The 26878-nt window shown below is 39.2% G+C and overlaps 1 protein-coding gene across 1 annotated transcript in view; it reads left to right on the forward strand.

Annotated features, from left to right (window-relative positions):
* The window catches only part of LOC140235365 (uncharacterized), a 71283-nt gene extending 44838 nt beyond the window's left edge, over nucleotides 1-26445 (forward strand). Inside the window, exons 6-7 of the mRNA XM_072315393.1 lie at nucleotides 25471-25546; nucleotides 26385-26445. Coding sequence (XP_072171494.1) covers nucleotides 25471-25546; nucleotides 26385-26445 — 137 coding nt within the window. The remainder of the gene's footprint in view (nucleotides 1-25470; nucleotides 25547-26384) is intronic.
* The last annotated feature ends 433 nt before the right edge of the window (nucleotides 26446-26878 follow it).

Genomic DNA, 26878 nt, shown 5'->3' on the forward strand with positions numbered 1-26878 from the left:
CTTACCCGGCCGAGCGCGAAAAAATTACTTGTCCGAAAATTTCTGAATTGACAGTACTTGACTTTACTGCCATTCAAGGTGTCACAGCTTTTGTTTGATGCATGTCCAATTTTGCCGAAAACCTTCGATTGATGTGTTGCTTTAATTCCAGTGTTTCATTTGAAGGGACTGTCCCTTTGAGGTAACATTTCAAATGTATCGAAGGTGCAGGATTCTTTGCTGCAGAAGGACGTTATTGATATTCAGAAGGAAGTGATTCATAATGGATTGCTGCTGAGTCAAATTTTTTTTCCATTCAGTTTGAATTATGTTTATAGATGTTACATTTCTGTAATTTTGTAAGTCCTGTGAGCCTTATGGGAATACTCAAATAATGCATTAAGTATTTATAGTATTGTATTGCTCAGAAAATGCAAGTAAACATTTTCTAGGGGGTACAGAGGGGACTGTCATATTGATCAGGGTTGAACCACTTTTATTCATAAATGAGCACATGATTTGTTGTAGTTTTGATATGATCTGAAATGATCATAAAATTGAGCAGTAGAAATATTTTCATATGATATCCCAGTATTATGAGGAATATTTTGAAATTTGCTTTATGTTTAGTTTTCTGTGATTCCTCTCCTCATCGATGCAGAATGTAATGCAGTCATTATTAGAAGGAAAAGTGCCGTATGATTATGAAATCAACATTGAGAGTGGTCATTAACATACCACATTCTGTCATTCAACTCCAGCTTGCACTTTAGTATGCCTCACAAATGAGTGATTATTCATATTTTACATATTGTAGATCGCTCAGTCTTTCTTCCCAGGGTCAAATGAATATATCTGGCATATCTTCCATTGCTTTTCTTTTGCCGACATCTTTTAAGTGATGTCAGAAGGAAGAGAATGTTTTCATTTTTTTTTTATGCCTCCGCCACGAAGTGGTGCCGGAGGCATTATGTTTTCGGGTTGTCCGTCCGTCCGTCCGTCCGTCCGTCCGTCCGTCCTTCCGTCCGTCCGTAATGAATTTTGTGGACAAGGTAACTATCGAAACCTGTTGAGGTATCCTAATGAAACTTGGCATGTATGTGTATTAGGGGGTGAAGTTGTGCCTATCAACTTTTGGGTGCACATGCTCAAGGTCAAAGGTCAAAAGGTCAAGGTCAAATACATAAAATTTCACTATTTCCACCATATCTATTGAATGCCTGAAGAGATTTTCTTGAAACTTAGTGTATACATGTATTACCCAATTAAGATTCTCTGGTGAAAGTTTGGGTCATGAGGTCAAAGGTCAAAGGTCAAAAGGTCAGGGTCAAATACATAAAATTTCACTATTTCCACCATATCTATTGAATGCCTGAAGATATTTTCTTGAAACTTAGTGTATACATGTATTACCCAATTAAGATTCTCTGGTGAAAGTTTGGGTCATGAGGTCAAAGGTCAAAGGTCAAAAGGTCAAGTAAAAATATTAAAACTTTTTTTCTCCGTACCTTGGAAAATTGTTCAAGGTATCTTCATGGAACATAGTATATACATGTACTGACTGGAAGTGATTATCTAGAGAATGTAGGGTTCATGGGGTCAAAGGTCAGGGGTCAAAGGTCAAGTGCAATACTTCAAAATTTTACTATTACCCTCATATTTATGCAATGCCGGCAGGGTTATTTTTTTACACTTGGTGTATGCGTGTGTAACCTAATAGAAATTCTCTGGAAAGTTTGTTTTTTTTCTCTCTTTTTGCCTCAAGGTCAAAAGGTCAAAGATCAAGTGAAAGTGCTGAACTAACTTTTTCCTCCATATCTCGGAAGTGGCTCAAGTTACCTTGAAACTTAGTACAATTATGCATGTTCTACCTGAAAGTAATTATCTTATGAATTTTAGGGTCAAGGGCCAGATGAAAATGGTAACAATTTACTATTCAATTCAGAAATTTCACTTTTTCTCCACACCTGTACCTTGAAAATTACTCAATGCCTAAATGTATGAATGGGTCAAAGTCAAGTTAAAGTCCTTAAATCCCTAGATACATGCTCTCTTATTCAGCCAATTAAACCTACGTCAAGGAAGGTGAACATTCAACACATTTGTGACAAACTTGTCATTCCGATATTTTGCCAATTTTGTGAAAATGTAATCACACAGTGTCCACATGTACTATCTAGACCTATTGGGAAAATCATGCATTATGGCGGAGGCATACCAGTCGCCAAAGCGACATTTCTAGTTTAAATCTGAGTAACTATGGCATCACTTCTCATTTTTTTATTTCTGGAATTCAGCGACATCCAAACCTTTTGCATGAATTATCTGCTGTGTTATAGCTAGTGAATTCCCAGCAGACTTGAACACTATACTCGGTGAATGTGTTTCTTTTACTCCTCCCCCCCCCCCCCCCCCGAACTTGAATAAAGTCTAGCTCTCTTCTTCCGTGCATCTTCTCCTACCCCCACCCCTGTGAAGGATTGTGATAGGTGACTTACCCCCAATAGCCATTCAACCATCCTTCACCAGTGAGGGTGATATCACACTCATACGATAATTCTTTTGAAATCACATTTCCGAAACATGTTCTGAATGTGTTTAGCGTTATGAAATGTGCAGAGTCTGACACGACTCTCTTTGCCTCCTGCCACCTGCAAAGAAACGGTACGTGCGATAGTAGCAGTGCACATCATGACCTGTCAATCAAAAATGCTCCAGCTCCACCCCATAAGTCATGTTAAGGAGGTCGAACCATTGAGATCGCTGACACGTGCGCCCAGAATCCAGCAAACTTTGATGGGAAAACACCTCCAGACCATAAAAGTAAGCCAAATGTGATTGGAGAAGACTTGTTTGGAAAAGATTCATTCAAAAAAGCCATACTCGGTTAATCATGAACCATATTTCTAGACATGTTTTCATGTAAGTTCATGGCCAATGTGACAAGACTCCAAGATCTGCAAATGTGAAAGGGGTGCAAATATGAAAGGGCTCCAGGATGAAAAAAAAAAAGAAAGAAAATTGCTCCATGATGGTATAGCAGTGGTGATTTTAAAACTGTGATATTGTGAAATAGGAGTCAGCCGAGCATGAGAGAAGTTACGTGTGATATGTAACTTGCCTATTGAGAACTTGCGCGTGCCGCAGCGCCGATGCATGAGAGAAAAAGGCTTTGCTTTTAAGAACGTCACGAAGGAAGGGTAAGGTTAAAAGATGGACAGACAGGTTTTGTGGTAGATTTTGTGTGAAGTGGACACCTGAAAGGCCCCAAATGTCACAGAAATGTCAAGACTTTCAGCTCTTCCATGCTGTAGTGGGCCAGAGCTATTTCGGAGAATAATATCGACTCGTGATGCATTACGTATTATTCCTGCGCCGTTACTTTCAATGACGTTCATACAAAGGACTTTATGCATTCCAAGTCAACCATTAGAAGGATGTGGGGGGGGGGGGGAGACTTATGTTATTCTCGTAAGCACTGTTAACTATTTTGTATTAATATATTATATATTTGTTATTGAAATCCTAAATGGCTCAGATATTTATATTTTCAATGAGGGAATGAGACAGTTAATTTGTGCATTGTGAGTGCTGCCTTGATGGTGACTGATGAGCACACATGATATTAAAGCACCTCCTATAAAATGAGGAACTTCGTAGGGACAGAGTGATATCTTGCCTCTTTGCGAGGTCTTTAGTATTTTGATACCTCTTGCGGCGATGGACAGTGTCCAATGTCCAGTCATGCGATGCTGCCTTGAAACGAATGTCAAAACAGCATTTAACGCAGAGTCTGGGTACCTAGGGAGGATATTGTAACTCAGGCTTACCATAAAGATGAAACATGCTAAATTGATTTGTGTTTTTCTTTTATTTGGATAATCCATCTGAGAACATTAACAGTGAATTAGATTATACAGATCAGTCATTATTAAATCAGCAATATTATCGTCCTCATTACTGTAGTTAGATAGAGTTCTTAGATTACTTTCAACCAAGGTTTAGGCAGATATAATTATGACCAATATTTCATATGGGCTTCAAGAAGTGACATCATTTAAAGTACATTGTATCATCAAAATAGGTGTGACATGTGGGATTCATTGTGGTTTGGAGAGTTTTGATCTGACTTGACTCCTATGACTCAGCAGAAAAGGAAGGGGGGAAAAAACATAAATGGTAAAACCAACTGCATAAGGAAATAATGTAGTAACACAGACAAATTCTCTTGAAATTTGTGGTTGATTACCTATTTCCTTTCAAGCTGGAGAAAAAAAAGTCACCCTATGCTACTTTACTCTTTGTGGTTTTAGTATGTGTGCATATGGATAAACCATATACTGCAGGTCACAGTAGTGCAAATGCAGGGAAACATTACTCTGTTTTACAGTGAGTCTTTGACTCCTATAGCATTTTGTAAAACTAGAATTAAATAAAATGTCAACGACCTCCAAAGAACATTGATATGGATATAACCCTTAGAACCAACAATGAAAAAAAAAAAAAAAAACATTTTTGGCTGTGAAAGCATTTTTCAACGGTTATCATTGCTTGAAGAAACATTGAGGATTGTGTAAGAGCATATGTGCAAATGACTCATGAAAAAAAAAAACAACAAACATAATGTAGGGGAGTGTCTTTCTTTTGTTTCCTCTGAAATTGTTTCTATGGAAACCAGTCTTGATAGTAAGTGCATTTAGTGGTAGGTATGATAAATTATGGGAAGGATAAAATTTATGCATTTGGGGTTATTTTTGCCAATCTTTCCTCACAGGCCATGTTGCTAATAATTGTTTTTATGGAAGTCAGTCTTGATAGTAAGTGCATGCAGTGGTGGGTATGATGAATTATGGGAGGGATAAAATCTATGCATTTTTGGTTATTTTTGCCAGCCTTTACTCACAAGCTGTGTTGCTAATAATAAAGCGAGGTTCCCCCCAAATGGCAAGTTGAATCATAATTTGTATCACAAAATTAAGACAGCGTGTGTTCACATGCTAAAATAAATCAATAAGCTAATGTAAGATTGCAGTAGTTATGTAAAAAAACATGCTTAATCTCTGCAAGTGTGAACTACACTAATGTAGGTTATGTGTCTGCATGTATCCAAAGATGATGACTTCAAAAGAGTTTCTTTTTATGGTGCTCTGTGCTCCTCTGTTTCTCTCTCCTGTTGCATGCCCAGCTCTGATGTGACAGGACAAACATGTGCAGAGATATAAAAAGGAGAAGAAAATTAATGGAGATTTGCCACCATCTGGAATTGTTTCAACTTCGAGTTCTGGTGTTACAAGCAGTCACACCATATAAACATCTTCAAGTGGTTCAAGACTACCTCCATTTACGCAGCATTTGAATTAACTTCAAAATACTTGGAAGTTATCTCACCTCGATTAGATTTGGAATGTGTCTTTCAAAGGATTATGAAACTGCTGCATGTCTTTATTTTGTTGTGGTAATTCTACCATTAAAAGGAAAAAAAAAAAAGGTTTATTAAGTCCGTGGTGGTTTTGAGAAACTCATTAGACTCGGATGTCATGAAAGACGGGAGATTTTGTTTTTGAAAGCAAAAATTAATTTACCTCTGATATTACATTTGACGCCCCCACCATATTCCTTACTCCATCCCCCCCCCCCCCACCGCCATGCCCGAAGGAAAGATGTATGTTTCAATTGTTAGTTTAACCCAATTGTGATTTTGTGTTGTTATAAGCAGTCTTTAATTCATTAATGCTAGCCAGCCCACATAGTGGGGGAGTAGAGTGGCATGACAGAGTGAAAAGGCAAATACAGGGTTTAAATTAACCAGATTCCTTCGACCGGACTCCAGGAATACAAAAGCAATTTCTCCCACATCATGCCCCCAGGGCGACCAATTATGGCGAGGGATACTGCAGCGGAAAAAAAAAAAAATATGAGGCTGAGGAAAAGATGGTGTTGTCCCAAGGCCCCCGTTGCCATCGAAAATTGTGAGTCACGCCGCGGTGATCAGTTCCTATCTGCCGAAACGTCTTGTCGCGTTTCATTACTCATGCAAAACCAGAAGGCTCATGTGTTTCCGCCCGATCTCTCTGTCTACAAGAGGGAAAGTGGAGTTGGGGGGGGGGGGTGAGATGACGAGGGTGGGGATTGGTTGATGGGACTGGTGGGGGGAAGGGTGGGATGGGGGTAGGATGGGAGCTGCGAAGAAAATGGGAAGTGGAAATCTTTGGAGTTACGTGTAGTAGTGTATATGGTAATTAGCCAGATGAATGAGTAAAAGTGTCTTGTTAACAAGGATACTTCCAGACACATTGGGTATATGTTTATATATTCTTAAAGGCGTTTCATATGAATGATAATTAGCAAAGAAAATGGGATTCCACTGGGATTCGAAGCCAAGACCCCTGGATTGCTCAAGCGGTGCCCTTTCCAACTGAGCTATGGAAAGCCCTGGTACAGTGCTTATCCCTGAAGCACCTTAATTTTCATTGCTCATGTGGCTGGAAGCTATCATAAGCTTGACAGCAGCCTGTGTCGTGAAAATCGCATGACAAAGTTTAAAACACAAGTCCCTTGTAAGAAGGCAGTGATCATCACAGAGCAATGGAAACTTATTTGTATGCACACCTGCTTTCTGGAGTTGTATGGACCTTGGGAAAGCTGTGTAGCAATTTACATGCATCTCATTGACGACATCTGCATGTCTGTAACACTGATAGAGTAGAGATCAGGTCACCGCACGGCGACTTTATGGATGCGAGACCAATCGGACATGATGAGAGCATTGTGTGAAAACAAGGATATATTAATTGCAACCACATAAAACAAATCCTTGTGTACCATTGTTTCGATTCACGATTTGCATTCGTGCAATAGTTCTCTGCATGAACATGCTGGCACGCGCGAAGCAAAACTGAAGTGAAAGGTAATAAATTGAAGTGCTTAATGACTTCACCCAAGTATGAATATCAGTATGAACGCTCGCTGGTCTGAATAGGAGTAGGATGCTCACAAGAATCTTGATGAGTCTGCCATTTTTTATTTCCAACCCAGCAAGAAGGCAATCCATCATTTAATTGCTGGTTGGCGTCGGTATTTGATTGCTGAGAACTAGGGATCGGTAGAAGAAGATTGTGGATGATCTTACAGTGATTCAATTTCAGAAGGTGCCTTCCAAGGTTTGTGTGTCTGTCTTATGTGGATCTTCTTGTCTCTCTTTTGATAAAATGTATTATTTAATTTATAATATTTATGAATATTTAATATTCATGCTTTCTGCTTGTTTAACAGTTATGCTATTAGAAATACTGGTTCATCCTGCGTTTTTGTGATTGAGGAGTTTTGGGAATTGACAAACTTTTGGACTTGTATCATCACTCTATTATGGTTGGCATATCAAAATTAATTCCCAAAGGAGTGGGCTGTAACGTGCCATTAATATTTCGTTATTATATTTTGTGTAGCAGAATTAGGGCACTAAAAAACTAGAGCATAAATATAATACCTCTTGTGAAGACCAAGTATGCTGTCAACTACAAACAGTGCAATAGTGTGGGAGTTGCACAATTATCTTGTCCTGCTTCCCATACATAAGATATATGATGACCTCCATTAGGGGGGGGGGGGGGGGTAAGAGATACCCTTGTAAATAACCCCACCCCCTCTTCTTGGTCTCTTCATCCTTTCTTGTAAACATTACCATGGCAACGATTCCTGTAGTGCCCTCATTTAATGCACATTTCCATGTACCCAATCACTGGATGCTCATTTCCCCGAGAGGGAGGTGAATTTGCTCTGTTCTCTCATTTCCCTGAGAGGGAGGTGAATTTGCTCTGTTCTCCAGCAACTGTGTTGTCATGGGGACCCCAGCACGTGCTGGGGTTAACAATGAATGTGCACTTTTGGGCTGGCAGTCTACTGCAATCCTGTCCCCTCCCCCCCCCCCCCCCCAAACAAAAAAAGAAAAAAAAAACACACACACAAGCAACAACAAACAACAACAACAACAAAACAAAAAAGAAGAAGAAAGAAACAAAAGAAAAAAGAAAAAAAATCTCTTTCGCTTTTATAAGTCAACCATCTGCAATTGCTCTATACTTCTGCCCATGCATTCATTACATCTTACTGTGTCTTTCATAGGATGCTTGAAGTAACTCCAGAATGCTAGAATTACAAGAAGTGTACTGGGATTTTTAAGACTGTCTTTTTTGAATGTGTGTTGTAAACCTCTTTTTGTTATTCACTTGCTATGTCTATAATACAGCTCCAACCACTTCTGAAATGATTTCTTCAAAAATTGGGCAACATGAAAAGTTGTTAATGGTGTTGTTCTTGAAACAAAACTAAGTTTTTTGCCAGCATAAAGCTACTTGTGTGTATCTAAATGTCTCTGATGGCTTATATACTTTACCTCTATACTAAAGACATGCAGGCTGGTAAGTATACTGTCAGAGCTCTAAGATGCATGCGGACTTTCCTTCCTTGAGCATTTGTTGATCTGTATTTTGTTCAGGGTCTCTCTAAATTGGCACTCCTCGTATCTTGCTCATGATTCATGTGCAGTAGATCATCTCACATGGTATGGAAGGCTAATCGGCTGCTCAGATACATAGATCCAACAATCCCACATTTTCTCACATCCGTCGAATTTAGCCGCACATTTTTGTCGGCCGTGCCAGGGAATTCCTTGCCTGTGTACTGTGGAGCGCCATCTCTTGTTTGATCCTTCTGTAATCACGAGGGTAACTGCCACCCCCATAGTGTTGCTGATTTAGCTGTCATTTTATACCTTAGCCCTGCGATAACAGAACATTGTATGCTTTTTGGATTCATGTTTGTCCATCTGCATTCATTGCTACCATGATAATTTTGGAACAAACATGATACTGTATACGCTGTTATTTTCGCGTAGAAATATTTTCGCAAATGAAGAGGTCATAGATATTTTTGTGAAATGTCGTTTTTGCGAATTGACGCCGACATGAATGTAAATGCACTATTATCCTAGCGCATGGCGACATTTTCGTGTGTTGTTAAATTCACAATCCAACTGTGATTTGCGAAATTCACGAAAATTAAATCCTCGCGAAAATAACAGCTTATACAGTAGAATGAAAACAAACACACAAATGAACTAACTCTTTTTACAGGATGACAAATGATATACATTTTCTTTTTAAAAAGGATATTTGGTGTAGGGGCAGGGATTGAGGTCAGATTTTCATCATGTAAGTTGTGATATCTATCTCAGCAGTGCACCAGTTTCATCAGTGAATTTTTTGTTGTTTCATTTGTGGTTTTTGTTCTTGAATATATAATGTCACCAGCAATGGCATCTCGCCATGCAATTCTGCTACAGAAGGCTCACATTGGCAGTGTTTGTTTGTATTCTCAAGCTCATTCTGTGTCTCTGCTGTGACGATATGATTACACCCCTGACTGACAAGTATTGTTATACCTACAGTCACAGTGCACCAAGCAGATAAGGTGCTTAACCTTTTTTTTTTTCCCCCTTTGGTAAGGGAGGCATGTAACTCTTTTGACCGTATACGTGAGCGAGGGCCTATTAGCTTTCTAATAATAGAACGAGATGTGCGCGCGCCTCATGTGTGGGCGAGAGAGAGAGTAGACTGATGCGATTGACGTTATTGCAGATTGACGAGACAGGAAAGCAATGGGGGATCCTCGTACTCCGTAGCCTGACAGCAGAAATATTTTTGCCTTGGATGAGCAGCAAAAGTTGATGGTTGCCATGGCAATGTTTTGTGTCACAGGCAGTGGTGGGCATTATTCCGCTCCCCAGCGGTAGGCAAAATATAGTATCAGTTTTTTGGGTTTAGTATCAACAGCATTGAATAACATTATCTGGGGAATATGATAGTCAATGAAAATAGGTTTGTGTTTTGTGCATATGTGTGTGTGGGTTTGTGTGTGATATATACATTGAATGAATTTTGTTTTTTGTTTTTATGAACATGAATGAATAGATTCAAACAAACAAATATGCTATTGAGTTTTGCAAGTATCTTTCAAGTTGTTTATGCAGCAAACAGATGCATGAAAGACTGATTTCCTTGTTGATACTATCCCATTTTTATCAACCAAATTCTGAATTTCAGAGCCTAATGATACACCTGTAGATCCAAACTGTGTAAGCCAATGTCCCTATCCGAAGAAACCACTCAACAGGAGTGCTCTTGTCATTTTCATGAATATGTAAAAGACAGGGTCAGTTTATTCATTAATTTCAGTCTTAACAACAACAGCAACAACACAACATATCATCAGCTAACACCTCTCCCAGTACCGTGTCCTCTCTTCCGGAAGAGGGTAGAAGTGGTCTTGTGGGGTCGCTTTTCAGACCAGGTATGTTCTCTCTTTAGCGTTTTGGGTTGGATGGTCTCTTCTTCACCTTTGAAGAAGGTGATGGGGGAGATAGAGAGAGTGGGCATGTTTCAAGAGATGCGGCGCTATGTAGAGGAGGGAAAGAGAATTGACTCCCCCTGTATTAACCAGGCATGAGGATGAAGAGCCTACTTGTCAGTCCGCATTCCGCATCCCATCTCACGGCCGCATCTCGTCGTTTTGCCTGTTTTCGCATCCGACAGTCCTCCTCTGCCATCTCATCCCTCAACTCACCCCTCCCCAATCTTTCCCCCATCCTCTTGACCCCTCCCTCTGTCCACCCCCCCCCCCCTCCCAAACCTTCCACATCTCTTCCACTTAACACTCACCACCGCCACCATTCCCTCTTCCTTGGGCCCGATGGTCGGCGATGTTCCTTCCGATAATTGCTACTTTATCAGCCCCCTCTGGAAGCCAGCTGATCCGGGTGTCACAATGGGATGATGGCACTTTAGGAGACGGGGAGGAAGAGGAGGAGTGGTTGCTATGATGGATGGGGCTGGGAGCTGGAGGGTGAAAATACTGATGCATTATGTCTTCGCCCCCGAAAGAAGGTGTTATGTCCTACATTGATAGTATCCCCAGCCCTCCCCCATCCCCCACATCCTCCCACTAAGCAGAATGGGAAGGTGTCTGTATAAAGGTCACTATGAGTCTTGACCGTAATGATAGTCTGGATGAAAGCAAAAGCAGAGACATGGGGAATACATATATACACTGACATATTAAATGTGAACAGTTATATTTATTTTCTTGGCAGTCTTTCAGTATTGCAAATAAACTGTATGTATTTGTGTTAGTTTTTACTATTGTGATTTGAATGTCAAAGTAAATTTTGCCATGATGATTAAGTTTGTAAAATTCTGTTGAAGAAACTGTTCTGTATAATGATTCTGTATATATTATATATATTGTATTTATTTCTGGTCATTGTAGTTTGTGTATTTTAGAAAATGTATGTTTTATGGAGCTGTTTGATTCAGATGAAAGGAGATCCTTTTTTTTTTTTCTTTTTTTTTACTCTCATCCTGCCCACCCCTGCTGCATCCATCTCTGATGAGCATTGGGTAAATGAGACAAGACAATGAGGTGTATCTGCAGTCCAGATTTTCTGGCATGCTCGTATGTCGTGCCCATTTCTGATTTGGCTTCTGATGCCTTATTTCCTGTCCTTGTCTAGAGCAATCCTCTCAGTACTTCTTTTGATCATTTGGAATAAACTTCCCAAAAAGCCCCCCCCCCCCCTCCCAAACAAGCCCCGGTCCCTTCTACCAGTAGGCACTTCATGTTGTGCAGTTCTGAAATCAAATATTGAATTGTTGTGATGTGCTGACACTTCCCATCACTCTGCCCCAATATCGTAACAACCACTTTCTGCAAAATTACTCGGCAAACGGAATCAATATCCGTTTCGGAGCACCATCTCCTCCCATCTGATTGTCGTCATTCTGGTTTGGAGGCTTGCCGATAATACGCACCACTTCTTCTTCCAGGAGCGGTACCATTGGTGGTTTGAAATGTTTCATACCTTTTGTGCCACATGCATCTCTGCGTAGTAATTCCCAGAGTTTGTGAAAAGTAGTGATATCCACCTAGGACAAAAAAAAAAAATAATAATAATCACACGTTGTAACAGTAATGAGGATGGAATTGGACAAATGTGTTCATTATCATCTGTCAATTTGATTTTCCTGGTGCAAGGTATAACATGTTGCAAATGTTGCATTTCATGCGGTGAGTCACGAACAAAGCGTCAGTGCTCTATTGGAGAAATGGAGTCATAATGTGATAGCGATTTTGAATCGGCGAGTGATGAAGATGTACATTAAGCCTCATCCGTATTGTATTATACCTTTTGAAACGTACTTCCTGGTGGGATAATGACTTCATTGAGGTGGTTTTGATGTAGTGATAGAGCCGGGGCAGGAAAGAAGCATGGTACTTTTGTTTGACTGTTTGGATGTTATAAATTTGAAATCAAATCCCTATTTGGTGGATGCTCCATATGGTTCAAACGCAAAGCTCAGTTTTAATTTCAGACTTATGGTCTTTTATGTGTGAACATTTGTATTCAGCTGTTCTATGCTGGTTTATTGATTGTTTCTCTTTAGAAGTTCACTTTTCTAAATCATCTGTTTTCCATTTCAAAGCCATTTTTTTGTGGGTTGTCATTAGATATTACAGTATATCAAAGTATACATATGTTTGTGAAAGAATAGGCAGTATCATCATGTGTACTTTACTTTTCTAAATCATTGGTTTTCTGTCTGAAACTCATTTTTCTGTTGGGCTATAGTTGCATATCGCAGCATATCAATACATGTTCATGTGAAGGAATGGACAGTTATGAAACTGCTTTTATAATTGACCGTGCATCACGGAACCTACAAAAAGTCACACAACCCAATTACACACAGCGATTCAAATTTAGTGAAATTGTAGTCAATTTGTAACTTTTCACATTTTCTGAAAGCATAATTCTACTACATACTTGTAAAATTTGGGGTCATTAAATAGCTTTTCTGGAACACTTTTTTCTTGTGCATGTGATTAGGTATGTCTGCGAGGTTCCTTTTCATTTCTTGAAAACTCTTCACACATCCTTCACTTTGAATTTGAATACCTTTTGAAAGGATTGTGCTATTATATTTAAAGTTGGTATTATTTACAAATAGAATGAACTTACTGAATGTGCAAAATTTCAGCTGAAGATAGTAATACCTTCACTGTGGTTGCTATATACCTTTATATTCTTTTTTATTTTTTTTTTTTTGGTTCCTTTCATTGCACAGAGCATAGGTGGGTGAGATTAGTTTTTTTTTTTTAAATCGTCTGTAAGCTTCAAAGCTTCTTTTCTCAGTGAATACAGTGTACTTTTTTTTTAGAGGGTGTATTCTCTTTCTATATTATTGAGATGGGTTAGGAAAGTCCATTTGTGGTTGAGCTATAATATGCTATTTTTAAGCGTAGAGTCTGCTCTTTCAGAATCTGCCCTTAACTAAAAATCCATACCGGGTGACTTTTTGGCGGTTCTGTGATGCAGGGTCACATAATATTAGCATCACTTGTCCTTCTGCCATGGATTTGTGGCAATGTCGCGATGCCATCCTCTTATCTGCTGTCGCCACATAAATCCGGATATTCAAAAACGAAATCCTCGCGGTGAAGGCATGTTTCATGTATCAAAAACAGGTTTACAGGGGGAAAAAGCAACAACGCTGGTGATATTATGCCGTAGTATTCTATCTCCCTAATGCATAAGACATAACTGCAGCATGTTGTATCTCTATCATTTCGCAAAGGTCATTTTCTGGAATGCCGGCAGCCGGAATTGACTTTCTACATAACCATCTCGTTCAACCCAATTAGGTAGTCACATCGTGGTTTTTTTTCCCCCCTCCCCTTCCTGAAAGGCCAGGAGAATCACTTCATTCTTGGATAACGGCAATAGGGATTGTGGATGGGGAGGTAAGGATGGAGGAGAAAGAGGAGGAGGAGGAGGAGGAGGAGGTGGAGGAGGAGGAAGAAGGAGATGAGATGGATTTAAGATTTCTGTGGGGGATGCAGTACTGGGCATGTGTAGCATATATCTACTCTTTCGCGGTGCAGATCAACATGTATCACAGACTGTCCGCTGTTTGTTTATTTGCTTGTTTTGTTTTTGCAAAAGAAAGCTGTAAAGGTGTTTTTGTTTGAATTGTTTGGGTTTTTTTTCCAAGGAAAGCTGCAGGGTGTAAATTATCTCATACGGGGGCGGGGGTCTCTGATGGTTTTCGATGAATAAAAACATTCAGCCGTCTGATTTCGAAAAACATTGCCCACACCTCCTTTTATCTTCAAAGAAAGAAAGTGTTTGCAGATGAGTTAGAAAAACAAAGGATGAGGTCGCAGAGAAATACAAGGGCGTGTGAACTTGTGCAGGTATGTTTGTTCATGTCTGTTTATGCATGTGTCTGTTTTTGTGTGTCTGTGTCGGAGAACATGTGGGGGTGGGGAGGGGGGAGCTATGTACTCTAATTGTGTACATGCATGCATGTGTGTATGTGCTTTTGTAATAGGTTGCAATGTCGCCCTACTTGCAGTCATTTATTGGCAGCTTATGCTCGTCTGTGTGTGTACGTGCACCAGAGATGAAGAAAGGATGTGTGTCATTCATCGGTGCATCCTCCTCAATGCTATCGCTAATTGTCGCATTGAAAAGTGACATTTGCACACTTCTGTCACAGAGCCATCCCCGGGGAGATGGGGGGGGGGGGAACACTGAGTGAGTGAGCCCAAACACTGACACTAGATTACCTGATATTCTCACATTTCCCATCCCCTACCCCCTACCCCCCCCCCCCACCATCTAATTCTTTCCACATCTCATTGTGGCTAATACGGTATGTCTAGCATGTCTTCTTTCGACTTCGCATCCAATTAAGTGCGACGTGAGGTTGAACATTCGCTGCCACAGTCATGTGTTGTGCCATCCGCTGTCTTCTTTTGTAAATCCTATCCCACCACCTAGGGTTGTGCATGTATCAAATATTTCCATTTTTCTCTCCCTCTTTTGCTTTCATTCCCCACCCCCCCCCCCCTGTGATATTTTACTTGATATTCTCCCCCCAGTATCCATGGTAAAGGGTCTGCCTGTGTAAACATGCCACATCAGTGTGATACTTCTCATCGGCAAATATGATTTATTCCAGAGAGAAAGAAATTCCTATTCACTGGCCCCCCCGGAAGATATAGCAGTTGGGAGAAGATGACTGAGATAATGATTCACAAAGGATGGGAGATTGATAGAAGGACAGAAAAAGGGGGGGGGGTGACAGGGACAGAGGGGGAGAGAGACGATGAGGGGTAGAGATAGGGACTAGAGCATTATGTTTTTTTTTTTTTTGCAGCATATGGTTGCCAACGATGTGCGGGTTAAATTTTGCATGATGCTGGTTTTTCCCCCGTGGCATGACATAGTCCCAACAAGGCACTTTAAATGTCTACAAGCCGAGGGAAGGTGTCAGGTAGACTCATGACGACCACATGGTGCCCTGTTTAAAGTTGTGATTGATAGCTGCAAGTCCTTGTAAGCAAAGGTCATACTTTGCCCAAAATAGGTTGCTATTTCTGACTTCAACTTGAAATGAATTTGTATATTGAGATACACCCATGGTTATAAGATGCTACTTTAAATGTTAATGATTGGGCAGTGCACATACAATGTAGGTAGAAGCATTAAACTCTGTTAATGGCCAACTCGTTGTATGGCTTTGCTATGAAATGCAAAGTCTGAAAATGCCCATGCTTCTAAAAGATGATGATTTAGAATTTTCACTGAAGACCTATATATATATATTTTTTTTTTTAAAGATAAAGTGTCCTTCTGCTGGCTTAATGAAGTTATTACTGCAGTGCTTCACCTCTTATACTGCATTTGATGCATTGATTGGATTAGATTTCTTCTAAAGCATTTTCTGCCTTGTGTGGCTTCAGTTCTGTGCTGATCTAATATGGAATGACATTTTTTTTCTGTTCCCCCAGTATTTTTTTTTTCCTCCCTGATGATCTACTTTTTTTTTCTCTCTCTCTCTTCATTCAAATTAAAAAAAAATAATAATGATGATGTGGCCTTGGAAATTGTGGTCATTAGTTGCAAAACTCTCATTTGCGACATTTTGAGACATTAGTCACGGACAATCACAATGCTTCAGCCCGTGATTCAGCGGTTCCGATTTGAATTCTGTTGCACGTCAGAGGTATTTCCCCGTGAAAGCGATTCCAGATTATTGGATGAGCACTGGAACAAGTCTTGGCACACCTATGCCATGGGAACAATCAAGTTGCGCCCCTACAGCAACATCAACAACAACAGCAAATGTGTGTGCATGCTCTTGCCAAGGTTGGAATGTGCCTTAACCTGATTAGGCGGTGACTTTGGAAGTGTGTGGTTCAATTTACGTGGTAAGAGATAATCAATAATATGTCTGGAATTGCACGGATAGGTAGATATGGAAGAAAGAGAAAGAAAGAAAGAAAGAAAAGCAGAAGAGCTAAAAAAAAGTAACAAAAGATTTTAATTGATTTTGCTTGTATCTGTGTTTTACAACGATATCGAGTTTTCCTTTTATTTATATTTATTCTCTTTTTTTTTTGCTCGCAGGAATATCACTGGTCTGAAAATTAAATTTGAAAATGAAAAGACGACGTGAAAATGAGCTAATCACTGTCCCTGCAATATTCCAACAACTCTCATTACTTGGTAAACATGGAATAAAAATAGCTGTTGTGGAACAGCTCTGCTGACGTAGATGCCTATTCACCGAGTGTTGACGGTGTGTGGAGCTGTGGCGAGTGCTGCGGAGTGTTTGTGTAGGGATGTAGACTTAAGAATCAGGCATTTGTGAGTGCATTCCCTTTGCTACACTTTGATTCTTGGCTGTTGCTTTTCCAGCACATGTATGTCATGATAGGTTTCAGACTTCAGAATTTATAGACTCAGGGAAATTGCACTGTGACTTCTCATACATATTGATTTGATAAGTTTATGATGGTATATTCTTAAGTCCTTGCAAATGTCTGGTACAAATGGACAGTCTTGTTGTTGTTGTTGTTGATGTTGTTGGGCTGTATACACATGTAAGGTTAGATATTTGAGAACAATTTGCTCGTTTTTTTTTTTCAGTTGTGTATTGCTTTTGTGTCATCATATTCATGGAATATAGATTACCATCGTATTCCTTGAAGACCCTTGGTAGGCAACACATCTGTGGCCTGTGTAATAACTCCACATCTAATGCTGATAGTGAAATAGCAGAAATGTGGTGAGCATTAAGAAAGAATATGGAAGAACATAGAAAATGGACATACTGAATATCATCAAAGACCTGAAGATTTGAGGATGAGGAAATTGTAATGAAATTCAGGATTTCAAAAAAAAAAAAAAAAGGATGTATGTGTATGACATCTAGCCACTTTACAAGAACAATGGGAAAATGTAAGGGAAGATCTGAACACGAGAGAAATTTGCAGAAATGGCAAACAAAACTGAGGCTATGAAGACTGAAATTGTCTGCGTGCAATTATCTTACTGTGATTGAATATTACTGAATGAAGATAAATTATTCAAGAGAAGGAAAAAACTCACACAACTGAAAATGAGCTTGAATTGACAGGGAGAGGATACTGTGTGTACAGTTTCAAATTAAAATGTTTCATATGATTGAATCTTTTGCTCGTATTTTCCGGGAGTCATCACATTGTGATTTATTTCTCACTGTCGCTTCTCTGCATCATCATCATCATTTTTATAAATATCGCCAAGAGTTCCAGCTCACCCATCTCACTCCCTCTCTCTCTCTGTACCACATTCCTATTTCCCATTCAAGTTCCAGATTGGATGGTATGTTCATGCTAAAGGCACGGGCAGAATTGCCTATCTCTTGTGGCGGAATGGCTTTCCAACCACCGACATCGATTGCTCAATAATGTTCCGATCAGTTTTGATTTGTGACGGAAACCATGCCCTGGCGGTGATATCCTCTGTGCTCCGGGATGGAAATGGCCCATGATGGTGCAGTGATGGCTTGGCCCTTATGCATTGACAGATTATTCTTTGAAAACATTATGTCAATGTATATAACAATAACTTCTAATCCGTTAAGTTCAGGGGGAATCTTGCTGTAGAAATTGTCATATTGTTGACATTGAATTGGCAACACTAAATTAGCATATCTCCGCATATCTTGTAGTGGAGTAAGATTAAAATGCATGTGAATGCACAAAATCAGAAAGATGCTAACCCAGATTTGCTGATTTTAGAGAAACTGGAAATTCAGTTTGTCAAAATTTGTTGCCAATTCAAGGATAGAATTAGTGATTAAGAGTCTTTTAAAAATTTAGCCACTGAAACAAAGGGTTGATCTGAAACAACATCTCATACTCTACCCTATTGTAAACTAACAATGAATGATAACAGGTAAAAAAAGAAAATAACAAAAAGATACGATTTCAAACAGAAATATGGTTGCTGAGACATTATAGAAAAAAAAATATGATGGGTGCTTGTGTTGAATAGAAGATAGGTATGAAAATGGCATGTACACTGTACATGATGTACAGATGGATCTGTGATAGATACTAGCCTGGTACTCAACTAACCCTTAACCCGTTAAGGATGAGTCCCGAGTATACTCGGGCAGGTGTCTATGGGAAATGCAAAATCAGTCCATCCTCAACGGGTTAATACCCTGCAATATTTGGTCATTGAGTTTTTAGACAGAGCCAACTTCATGATCCTCCACTGCCAGATTACTCCAGAGACATCAAGTGAAGCACAATACCCCCCCCCCCCCCCCCGGCAAAAAGTCCTCTACGACCATGCGGGTGACGCCGGGGGTTATGTAGGCATTTGCTGAAACAGTGGGAGTCGTTCATGCATACGGCACCATTCAGCCGCGATCAGTAGGCATGGACGATTACCACGTGCTGTTTGTGGGCATAAACAAGCATGGTGTGGCACTCATCATGTGCTGGTTAACATGACTGCACACACCTTCAAAGGCGAGTACACGTCAATATGCCATGTTATCTAGTTACAGCAATGTGCATGATGAACAAACGAAGGGATGTACACATACATCAATGGCTTCATGATCAGAGGAATACTACCCCACTCCCCAGCCCCCCATCCTCCCCCCCCCCCCCATCGTATTCTACAATAATTCCAGGGTCACATCCATTGTCAAATGCCAACTCTGAATATCCCATTAATCCACGGATCACAATCCGTGAATCAACAAGACCTCACCCTCTTCCACGTAAACACATTGTACACACCCATGTATTCAGTATTTACCCATCTAACTACCCACACCCATTGCTCCCCCCCCCCCCCGCCATAGACATACACTCTTTTGCTCTAGACTAACACATCAACATCAGCTTGCACACTAGGAAATAAAAGAAAAACGCTAAAAGATCACACCCAAATGATGCACAACACACTAATAGAAATTTGATCAAAATTATCTGTACTCAAAATAAGAGTACCGGTATCAAAGTGATGATGTCACAGTCTTTTGTAATAGCTTGGGTTGGAACCAGCTGCGCCCATAAACACTCAAGCCAGGTAAGGCTGTTTCTAAGAACCAGTTTCCATGGTAATGAATGACTATGACATCACACACTGGTGCTCTCTTGTAGAGAACATGCTGTGTAAAAATAACCCTACCTGGGGCTCCCTAACTATTTATAACTCATTCCTATGCTAATTCCATTAATTTCTTTTTGTGTGTTAGGTGTGTAAATGTTTGTGTGCGTGGGAGGGGGATTCCAGTCCACCTGTAAATCAGTAAATTCTAACTGTTATTGTCACATCATTGATTGGTATGCAGGATTCTCTGCTGAATCCAAAAGGTTTGTAAAATCCATGAGGCTGATCCTAGAAAGGTTCGAGGATCCAGTGGGATCACGCAACGTGTGCGACATGTCCCGACTTGTTAGACTTTAATTTGCCCTGCACTTTTGACAGACAATGAACCAAGCCATGGTTGTTGTGTGCACCTGTATGGCTCAGCTAACAATAGAAAGTTTCCTATGACAAAATTTTATCAATCGAAATCCATCATATGAGTCATATCAAGAAGTGCTAATGAGATTTTGGATGAAATGACCTGGTTTTCATAGCAAGTTTGTAATATTCAAGATATTGTATCATGAATGTCAAAATCACACACACAAGCACACAAACATTGATATGTGACTTAATCACCTGTTTTTAAACCCGTTTTCAAACTGGCTACTCTATCAAGAATTTGATATGTTCTGTTTCATTGATAAATACTTCTAATGCAAGATATTACTTTCAATTGGGCTGTTTATAAGTACTGTAAAAGTGGATATTTTCGCGCTCAGCGGGGTAAGAAGAGTTTTGCGTGTTTTTATTTTCGCGCTAGTTTCTGGTTGCGCGAAATACGTGGAAATATCAACACCATGAAGATTTCCACTTTTACAGTAGTTTGGAAGTTAAGCTTAAGGTTTATGAAAAACAGCATGAAATGTAAAGCTAAGCAAGGACTTAAGATGTCATTTACAAGTGATATTGAATACACATCGCATGAGGGTTGTTTTTTTCATTTCTTTCATTTTATTTTCAAAGGAGAATGCTGGGTTGACGATGAGAGGATCCTTTTAATGATACAGTCGACTCTTAATAGATGGTAATCAAGCATGCCTCCTCCGGTTTGCTGAGCAGGGATCCTCTAACGAGCAGACAGTAATACGCTCCTCGAGGAATCCGACTTGTCTGAGATGTGTTTGTCTGAGGCGTCAACGCTCCCGGGGTTAAGTCCCTGGATGCTGCGCCCATCGATTCCTCCTCTTCCCCCCTCCTTCTCATCTCATCTTGACTTTGAACTTGGCCTGTGTTCGTGTGTCACACTCATTTACTCCACTTGTTACTGGGGATCAATCCAAAGGAGTTGACAGGGTACCTTTTTTTTTTTGTCTTCTTCTTCTTCATCATCTTCATCTTGGTTTTCTACTTCTCCATCTTCTTGGTTTTCTTCATCATCAGTTCTCCTTTTGGTTTTCTTCATCATCAGTTCTCCTTTTGGTTTTCTTCATCATCAGTTCTCCTTTTGGTTTTCTTCAGTTCTTCTTTTTTTCAGGTCATTTACTCCCATCCAGTTAAATTCAGAGGTGTTTTGAACGAGAGGCCCGTTTGAATGAGGATCAGCGTCATCTAAATACTGTGGAAGTGGTAATTTAGAGCATTTCACACAACATGAAACTAGGGCAGAAATAAGAACATGGGGATATTTTTGCTTCTCATGTCTAATAATACTTCATATCCTTGATTCCGCGGAATTGAACACACACACATTTTATTTATTCATTTTTTACCCAGCTGATCGTCAATAATTCCTAATACGAAAATTTCATTTCAGCTTTTACAGTAGATGAAATATGTCCTTTACCCAGTCTAAGTTTGGAGGTATAATTGGAGAGGTGTAAAAGAATATGTTTGAAAGATTGATAGAGGGAAGGAATGAAGCATTTGTAGAAAGTTGATGTGAAAGACAGGAAGATATGAACAAAGGTACATAAAAATATTGTTAAAGGTAACATACAGTTTTGGTTGAGACCTAATTTCATATTTCTAAGATTTCTTGCTGAGATAATGAGAAACCTCTTATGAAATATGAAAGAGGAAGTAATTCTATGAGGAATTCAACGTTTATTTGATGAAAATTGGTTTTGAAATGGCCGAGATATCCCAAAACGAGTGATTCTAATAAAGTGTGGGACCCACACTTTATTACCATCGCTTTGTTTTACTTTGTTTTTGGATGTTTCAGTCATTCCAAACCCGATTTTCACCAAATAAACTTTGAATTCCTCTTAAAATAGAATGCTCTGTACTATGTCATAAGTGTTTTCTTGGTATCTTACAAGAAGTTAAAAGCCCAATTCTCATCTCCACCAATACTGTACCATCCCTTTAAGCTCTGAAAGGTTGAGTTGAAAAGACAATTGAAGAAAAGGGAGACGGGAAGGGAGAATGATTAAAAGAAGATGAAACTGGAAAGGGAGAGAATTTGAGAGTTGAAAGACAAATAATGTAAAAAACAGGGATGGGGAGGGGATGGACCGAAAGGTGGAAAGAAAATTTGAGAAGGAGAGGGGACTGATGGAAAGTAGAGTTAGAAATATTACAAATGAGAAGGGTAGAAAAGGAGAGCTGAGACATGAGATGGCATAAAAAAAAACCAACCTTAGAGAAGGAAGAGGAGAGGAAGAGAGGTGTTGAGTGGGATGAGGTGTCGTCGTGGAGATAAGTCGGGAGAAAAGAGAGTAATTTAGACAGCATCATGCTATTTCCTGCTCTGCGGTGCCAATCTCATTTGCGGCGGAGGGAGCAAGTCATAACTTGATACATGTAATCAAGAACCCCTGCAGAGGCGAGGCGTTTCTCATCCTAAGCATTGTGCGGTCGGGCCCACGACCAGCGGCTCATCATATCAATACACTCCTGGGACGACACCACCTACCGAAGTATCAATACGATGCTGCATCACTCCAGATCTTGGTAGTTGATCGTTATGGAAATACAGTATGTGATCATACATTTCCATCAGCACTTGTACGTAAAATCTATACCTCCATATATTATCTACAGCTCCAACAATAGATGGCTGTAGCATTTGGAGAGTCTGTTTCAGATAGAATATATATATACTTTGTGGGAACAAATAGTTTGTGTTATGTACTAGTAAATTGGTATGCATGTACTCACATGCCTGAAAACAAGCAAACAAACAAACAAACAAACAAACAAGCAAACCTCAGCCAACTGACTGCACTACCTTAGAAAAAAGGGGGGGGGGAGAGTCAAAGATTGTCCATACAGGATTTCGGTGAATCCTGATGAAAATCATCTTAAGACATCATTTGTGAGAGAAAAAAAAAGTTGAAATGCCAGTTTTATTTGAGGTAGAATAATTTTACTGATATAACTTTTTGAATGATATTCAACATATATGAGACTGTGAAGCCCTGGTAGTGACCCCCGTGGTTTTTATCGTGACTTCTTCTAGAGCCTTTGTAAGAAGAGTTCCTTTCCAACAGGTGCTTAATCCATTTTAGATGAAAATGAGAAAAACCTTGATTTTATTTCACATACTTCTGTTTTTATTCAATAACTTGATGTCCCACAATAGTGCCCCATAATTGGATAAAAAAAATGTGTCTCCGATAAATCTTAGTGTCTTCACTGGTATTAAAAGAATTAACATTTTTGTGAATTTGTGGATTTAGCACCTTTTGGAACAAATTTTAGTACAGTGATGTACAACATGTAAACAAAGTCTTATTGACCAGTTTTTGTGAGTTTGTGAATTTTTATGGGATGATTTGTTATCTCTACACATTCTCCACCTATTTCCTCCATTTCTCCAAAGAATTTATATGCATTGAAATGAAACATTTCACAGGTAATAGTCAAGTTATATGTGGGTCATCTGAAAAGCTACACAGGCAGGAAAACTAGTAAGTCTTGCCTTACTCTGGTATCAAAGTGTGGTCAAGCATGCACACGGCTTTCTGACTGGATCCTGCTGGATGGAGAACCTTTTGGAACCTAACAGAAATGGATTTACCACCTTTTGGAACAAAACTCATTTTTTTCATTCCCTGCTTTCTCCATTCTCTCACAAGAAATTCAGTATTTTGAAGATTCTGCTGTGTGGGACTACTAGAAATAAATTACATTTCTGTCAAAAAGTCCAGTTTTATGAAAGATGGATTTAGCACCTTTTGGAAAGGAGCTCTTCATATTATATTGATGCGTTGCAAAAAAGGATGATTATGCCATCTACTGGGGGAAAAACAAGGGATTTTCCCCAAATTTGCCCTACCAATTGTTCACTCGCATTTTACAAAACAGTCGGACCGTACTGTTCACTTGCACAGGTCAATCTGTCAGAGAAATGCAGCGTAATGCTCGGGGGAAAAGAAAGAGGGAATGTGCTACCATGCTAAGAAGCGAGGGAAATTTGCAAGAGCTCTGCAGGAAATGTTTCAGTATGAAACGATTCGTAGAGGCTGTAAGAAAATCGACTTCTGTAATGCAATTATGGCAACGTTTCTTATCCCTCAGGGGAAAAAAAAAATGATTACATTCATGACATGTACACATCCAAACACACAGATTTTATACATATAATAATAATAATAATAATAACATGAAATATTTATATAGCACTTAATACAAACATGTTACGAAGCACTTATGTTTGTACAATCATAAATGTATAATAATATATATATGCATGTATATATATTATTTATATATATATATATATGTATGTATGCATATTTCCTTGTAACATTGAGTAAAGTGTTAGCATATCACTCTTTATTCCTGAATATATTCATTCATCTGCGTGCGTATCTTCATCACATGGGCTTATACTGGTAGTAAGAGAGACAATCAGGCAACCTTAAAACACTCGAGATCTAGCCCAGGGTAGAAGCAATTAGTAATCCATCACGCCGGGTCGGAAATGATGTCTGGCCAGGCGAGCCAGGATTCTTCGGTGAGCCGCTCCGGCCTGGGGAATTGTTGCGATATTTTGAAAAAACACAAAATGGCCAAGAATGAATATCCCATCTGTACAGTTTCTTGATTGGTGGTGTATCCCACGTATAATTAGAAAGAACAATTCGATTGATAGTGTTATTTTTTATTTTTTTTTGGTAGCTTTAATTGTCCTTTTCACAAGCCTAAGGCTTTGCCCCTCTTCTATTTTTCATATAATAATCCTTGTTTACGAAGCCTCACAGTTTCCATCACTTTTTACCCAATTTTAGCATTTGCTCCCAGCATATTGAGTGTGAGAATTGTTTGATCAAAATGACTGCTAGATTTTGAAGGCACTTGTAGAATTTTCTACTCCTTCTTCTTTTGGTGCTGGAGACAAGTTTAAGGTGGTGTCATCGCTCTGGTAGAACACGTGACAATTTATCGTGAAGGTATTAATTTGCATTGCAAAAAATCATGTTATGGTATGCGATGTTTTCAGCGTCAGTCCCTTTGCTATGATGAATCTCATCTTGAAACGGTCTCCAAAGCAATGTTCTCATCGAGTGCTATTGCCCTTCACTCAGTGGACTTCTGTTTGTGTTTTGGTTACCACTGTAAAACACAAAATTTTCGTGTGCATGAAGCTTTCGTGAATTTTGCTAGGAGCCAAGATTCACGGAAATAAAATACATGCCAAATTTTTGTCTACCCAACCCAGTTCATGCAGTATATTCATAATTTTTTCATGGTTGGCACTTCGTGAAAGTTTGATGCCACCAAAAAGGTCATTGGCTCCAATTCGCCAAAGTTTCATACCGCCAATGCTTCCTGTTTTTTTTTATTATTTTTTTATCGTACATTGTATGTTAGCCTCTGAGGGACTTACATAAGCTTATGTTGTTGTTTTTTTGTGTCTGTGTTTGTGCAGTATGCTTATAAATGCCTTCAAACCATGCACAGGGATATCCCTCACAAAATAGTGAGATATGACAGTTTCTCTAAGTGTGTGTTTTGTTGTTTTTGCTCTTATCCTCATACAGGGAAAAAGCTGATCGAAGCAATCAATGATGATGGCGATAAAAATGGAGACAATGAACCGGACAACAAGGAGTCAAGGTATGATTCCACGACCTTAACTTGTCTTCCCAATCCAATTATGTTTTGTATTTAGCACTTCAGATTAGCTTTTTAATGTGCAAAACCAATATGCTCAAGAAAGAGTGTAAAAGCAATGTAAGTTACTTTATGTGTGAAATGATTTTCCACAATATCGGAATACTTTGTGTGTTTGTTTGTTTGTTTGGCATGTTTGATGTGGTCATTAAAAGAATTGCTGAAATGCTTAATAGCAATCTACCAAGGCACTGACAATTTCAAGTCTCCTTCAAAGGATTAGGTTGCAGTGGATTTGAACCACATACCCTGAGACTGAGAATGTGTGGCTTCAACCACTGGGTCACACTGTCTCCTCCTAAATCTCCAATGATATGAAAGCTGTGTTTATCATGTTATTTTCTTTTTGAGGTTTGAGAGCGAAGTTTGGATATGTCAAATCATGTATCGTCGTGGATAAAATGAGCATACAAAAATTATGCTCCATATTCCTGAAAACCCACTTTTGTCTTACATTGCTGTAAGGAAATATCAAAAGTTAAAAAAATGTATATATATTCATTCATTCAGGAAACATGATAAAGCATCTCGTAGAATGTCATCGCTAATTTTTTAATCCCATATCCGTTAAAGTCTTACTTTGAATTCCTTCTTTGATGTAAGATGAGTTCACTGCAGTGTGTTCTCACCACAGTGCACAGACCCTAGCTGCAACATGTGCAGTGGTCTGTTGGCGGCAACACTGACCATTCATATACAGTAGCTTTGATGACCGTGTAGGCCTACATTGTACTTGTGTAGCATTTCCCGACCTCCAAATGTTGCATAATTGATATTTCAGCATTCATTATGTAGAGTGTGATCCCATTCAGCTGTCCGCTCCGGGCTGCAGCTCTGATTAGTGCCCCGATAAGTACTTTTCTCTGATCCGATGTATCAATAACAAGAAGGAAGAAAAGAGAGATAGAGGATAGTACTCCGTTTGATTTTATGATAGTAAATGAGAGAGTCAAATTTACAAGTCTGCGAAAAGGACTTGTAATAAAGGCATGGGCAGGATGACCGAAAATGTAAATCTTAGTGATTCATAGCATTTCATGAGTATGTGTGAATGAATAAATGAATGAATGAATGAATATGAATGAGTGAATAAGTATATCAACATGCATATGTATAAGTATATTAGCAAACATATATGAATATGTACTGTATGTATGCGTGAATGTATTGTATGTGTCTATGTATGTGTGCATGTATATTGATCATGCGTATAAGATTGTGAGTGTGCAGATGAGTGTGTGTTGGTTCATGACTGTGTGTGCTACGGAAGCATTT

Source organism: Diadema setosum, chromosome 11, assembly GCF_964275005.1.
Source record: "Diadema setosum chromosome 11, eeDiaSeto1, whole genome shotgun sequence".
In the NCBI taxonomy this organism is placed as follows: domain Eukaryota; kingdom Metazoa; phylum Echinodermata; class Echinoidea; order Diadematoida; family Diadematidae; genus Diadema; species Diadema setosum.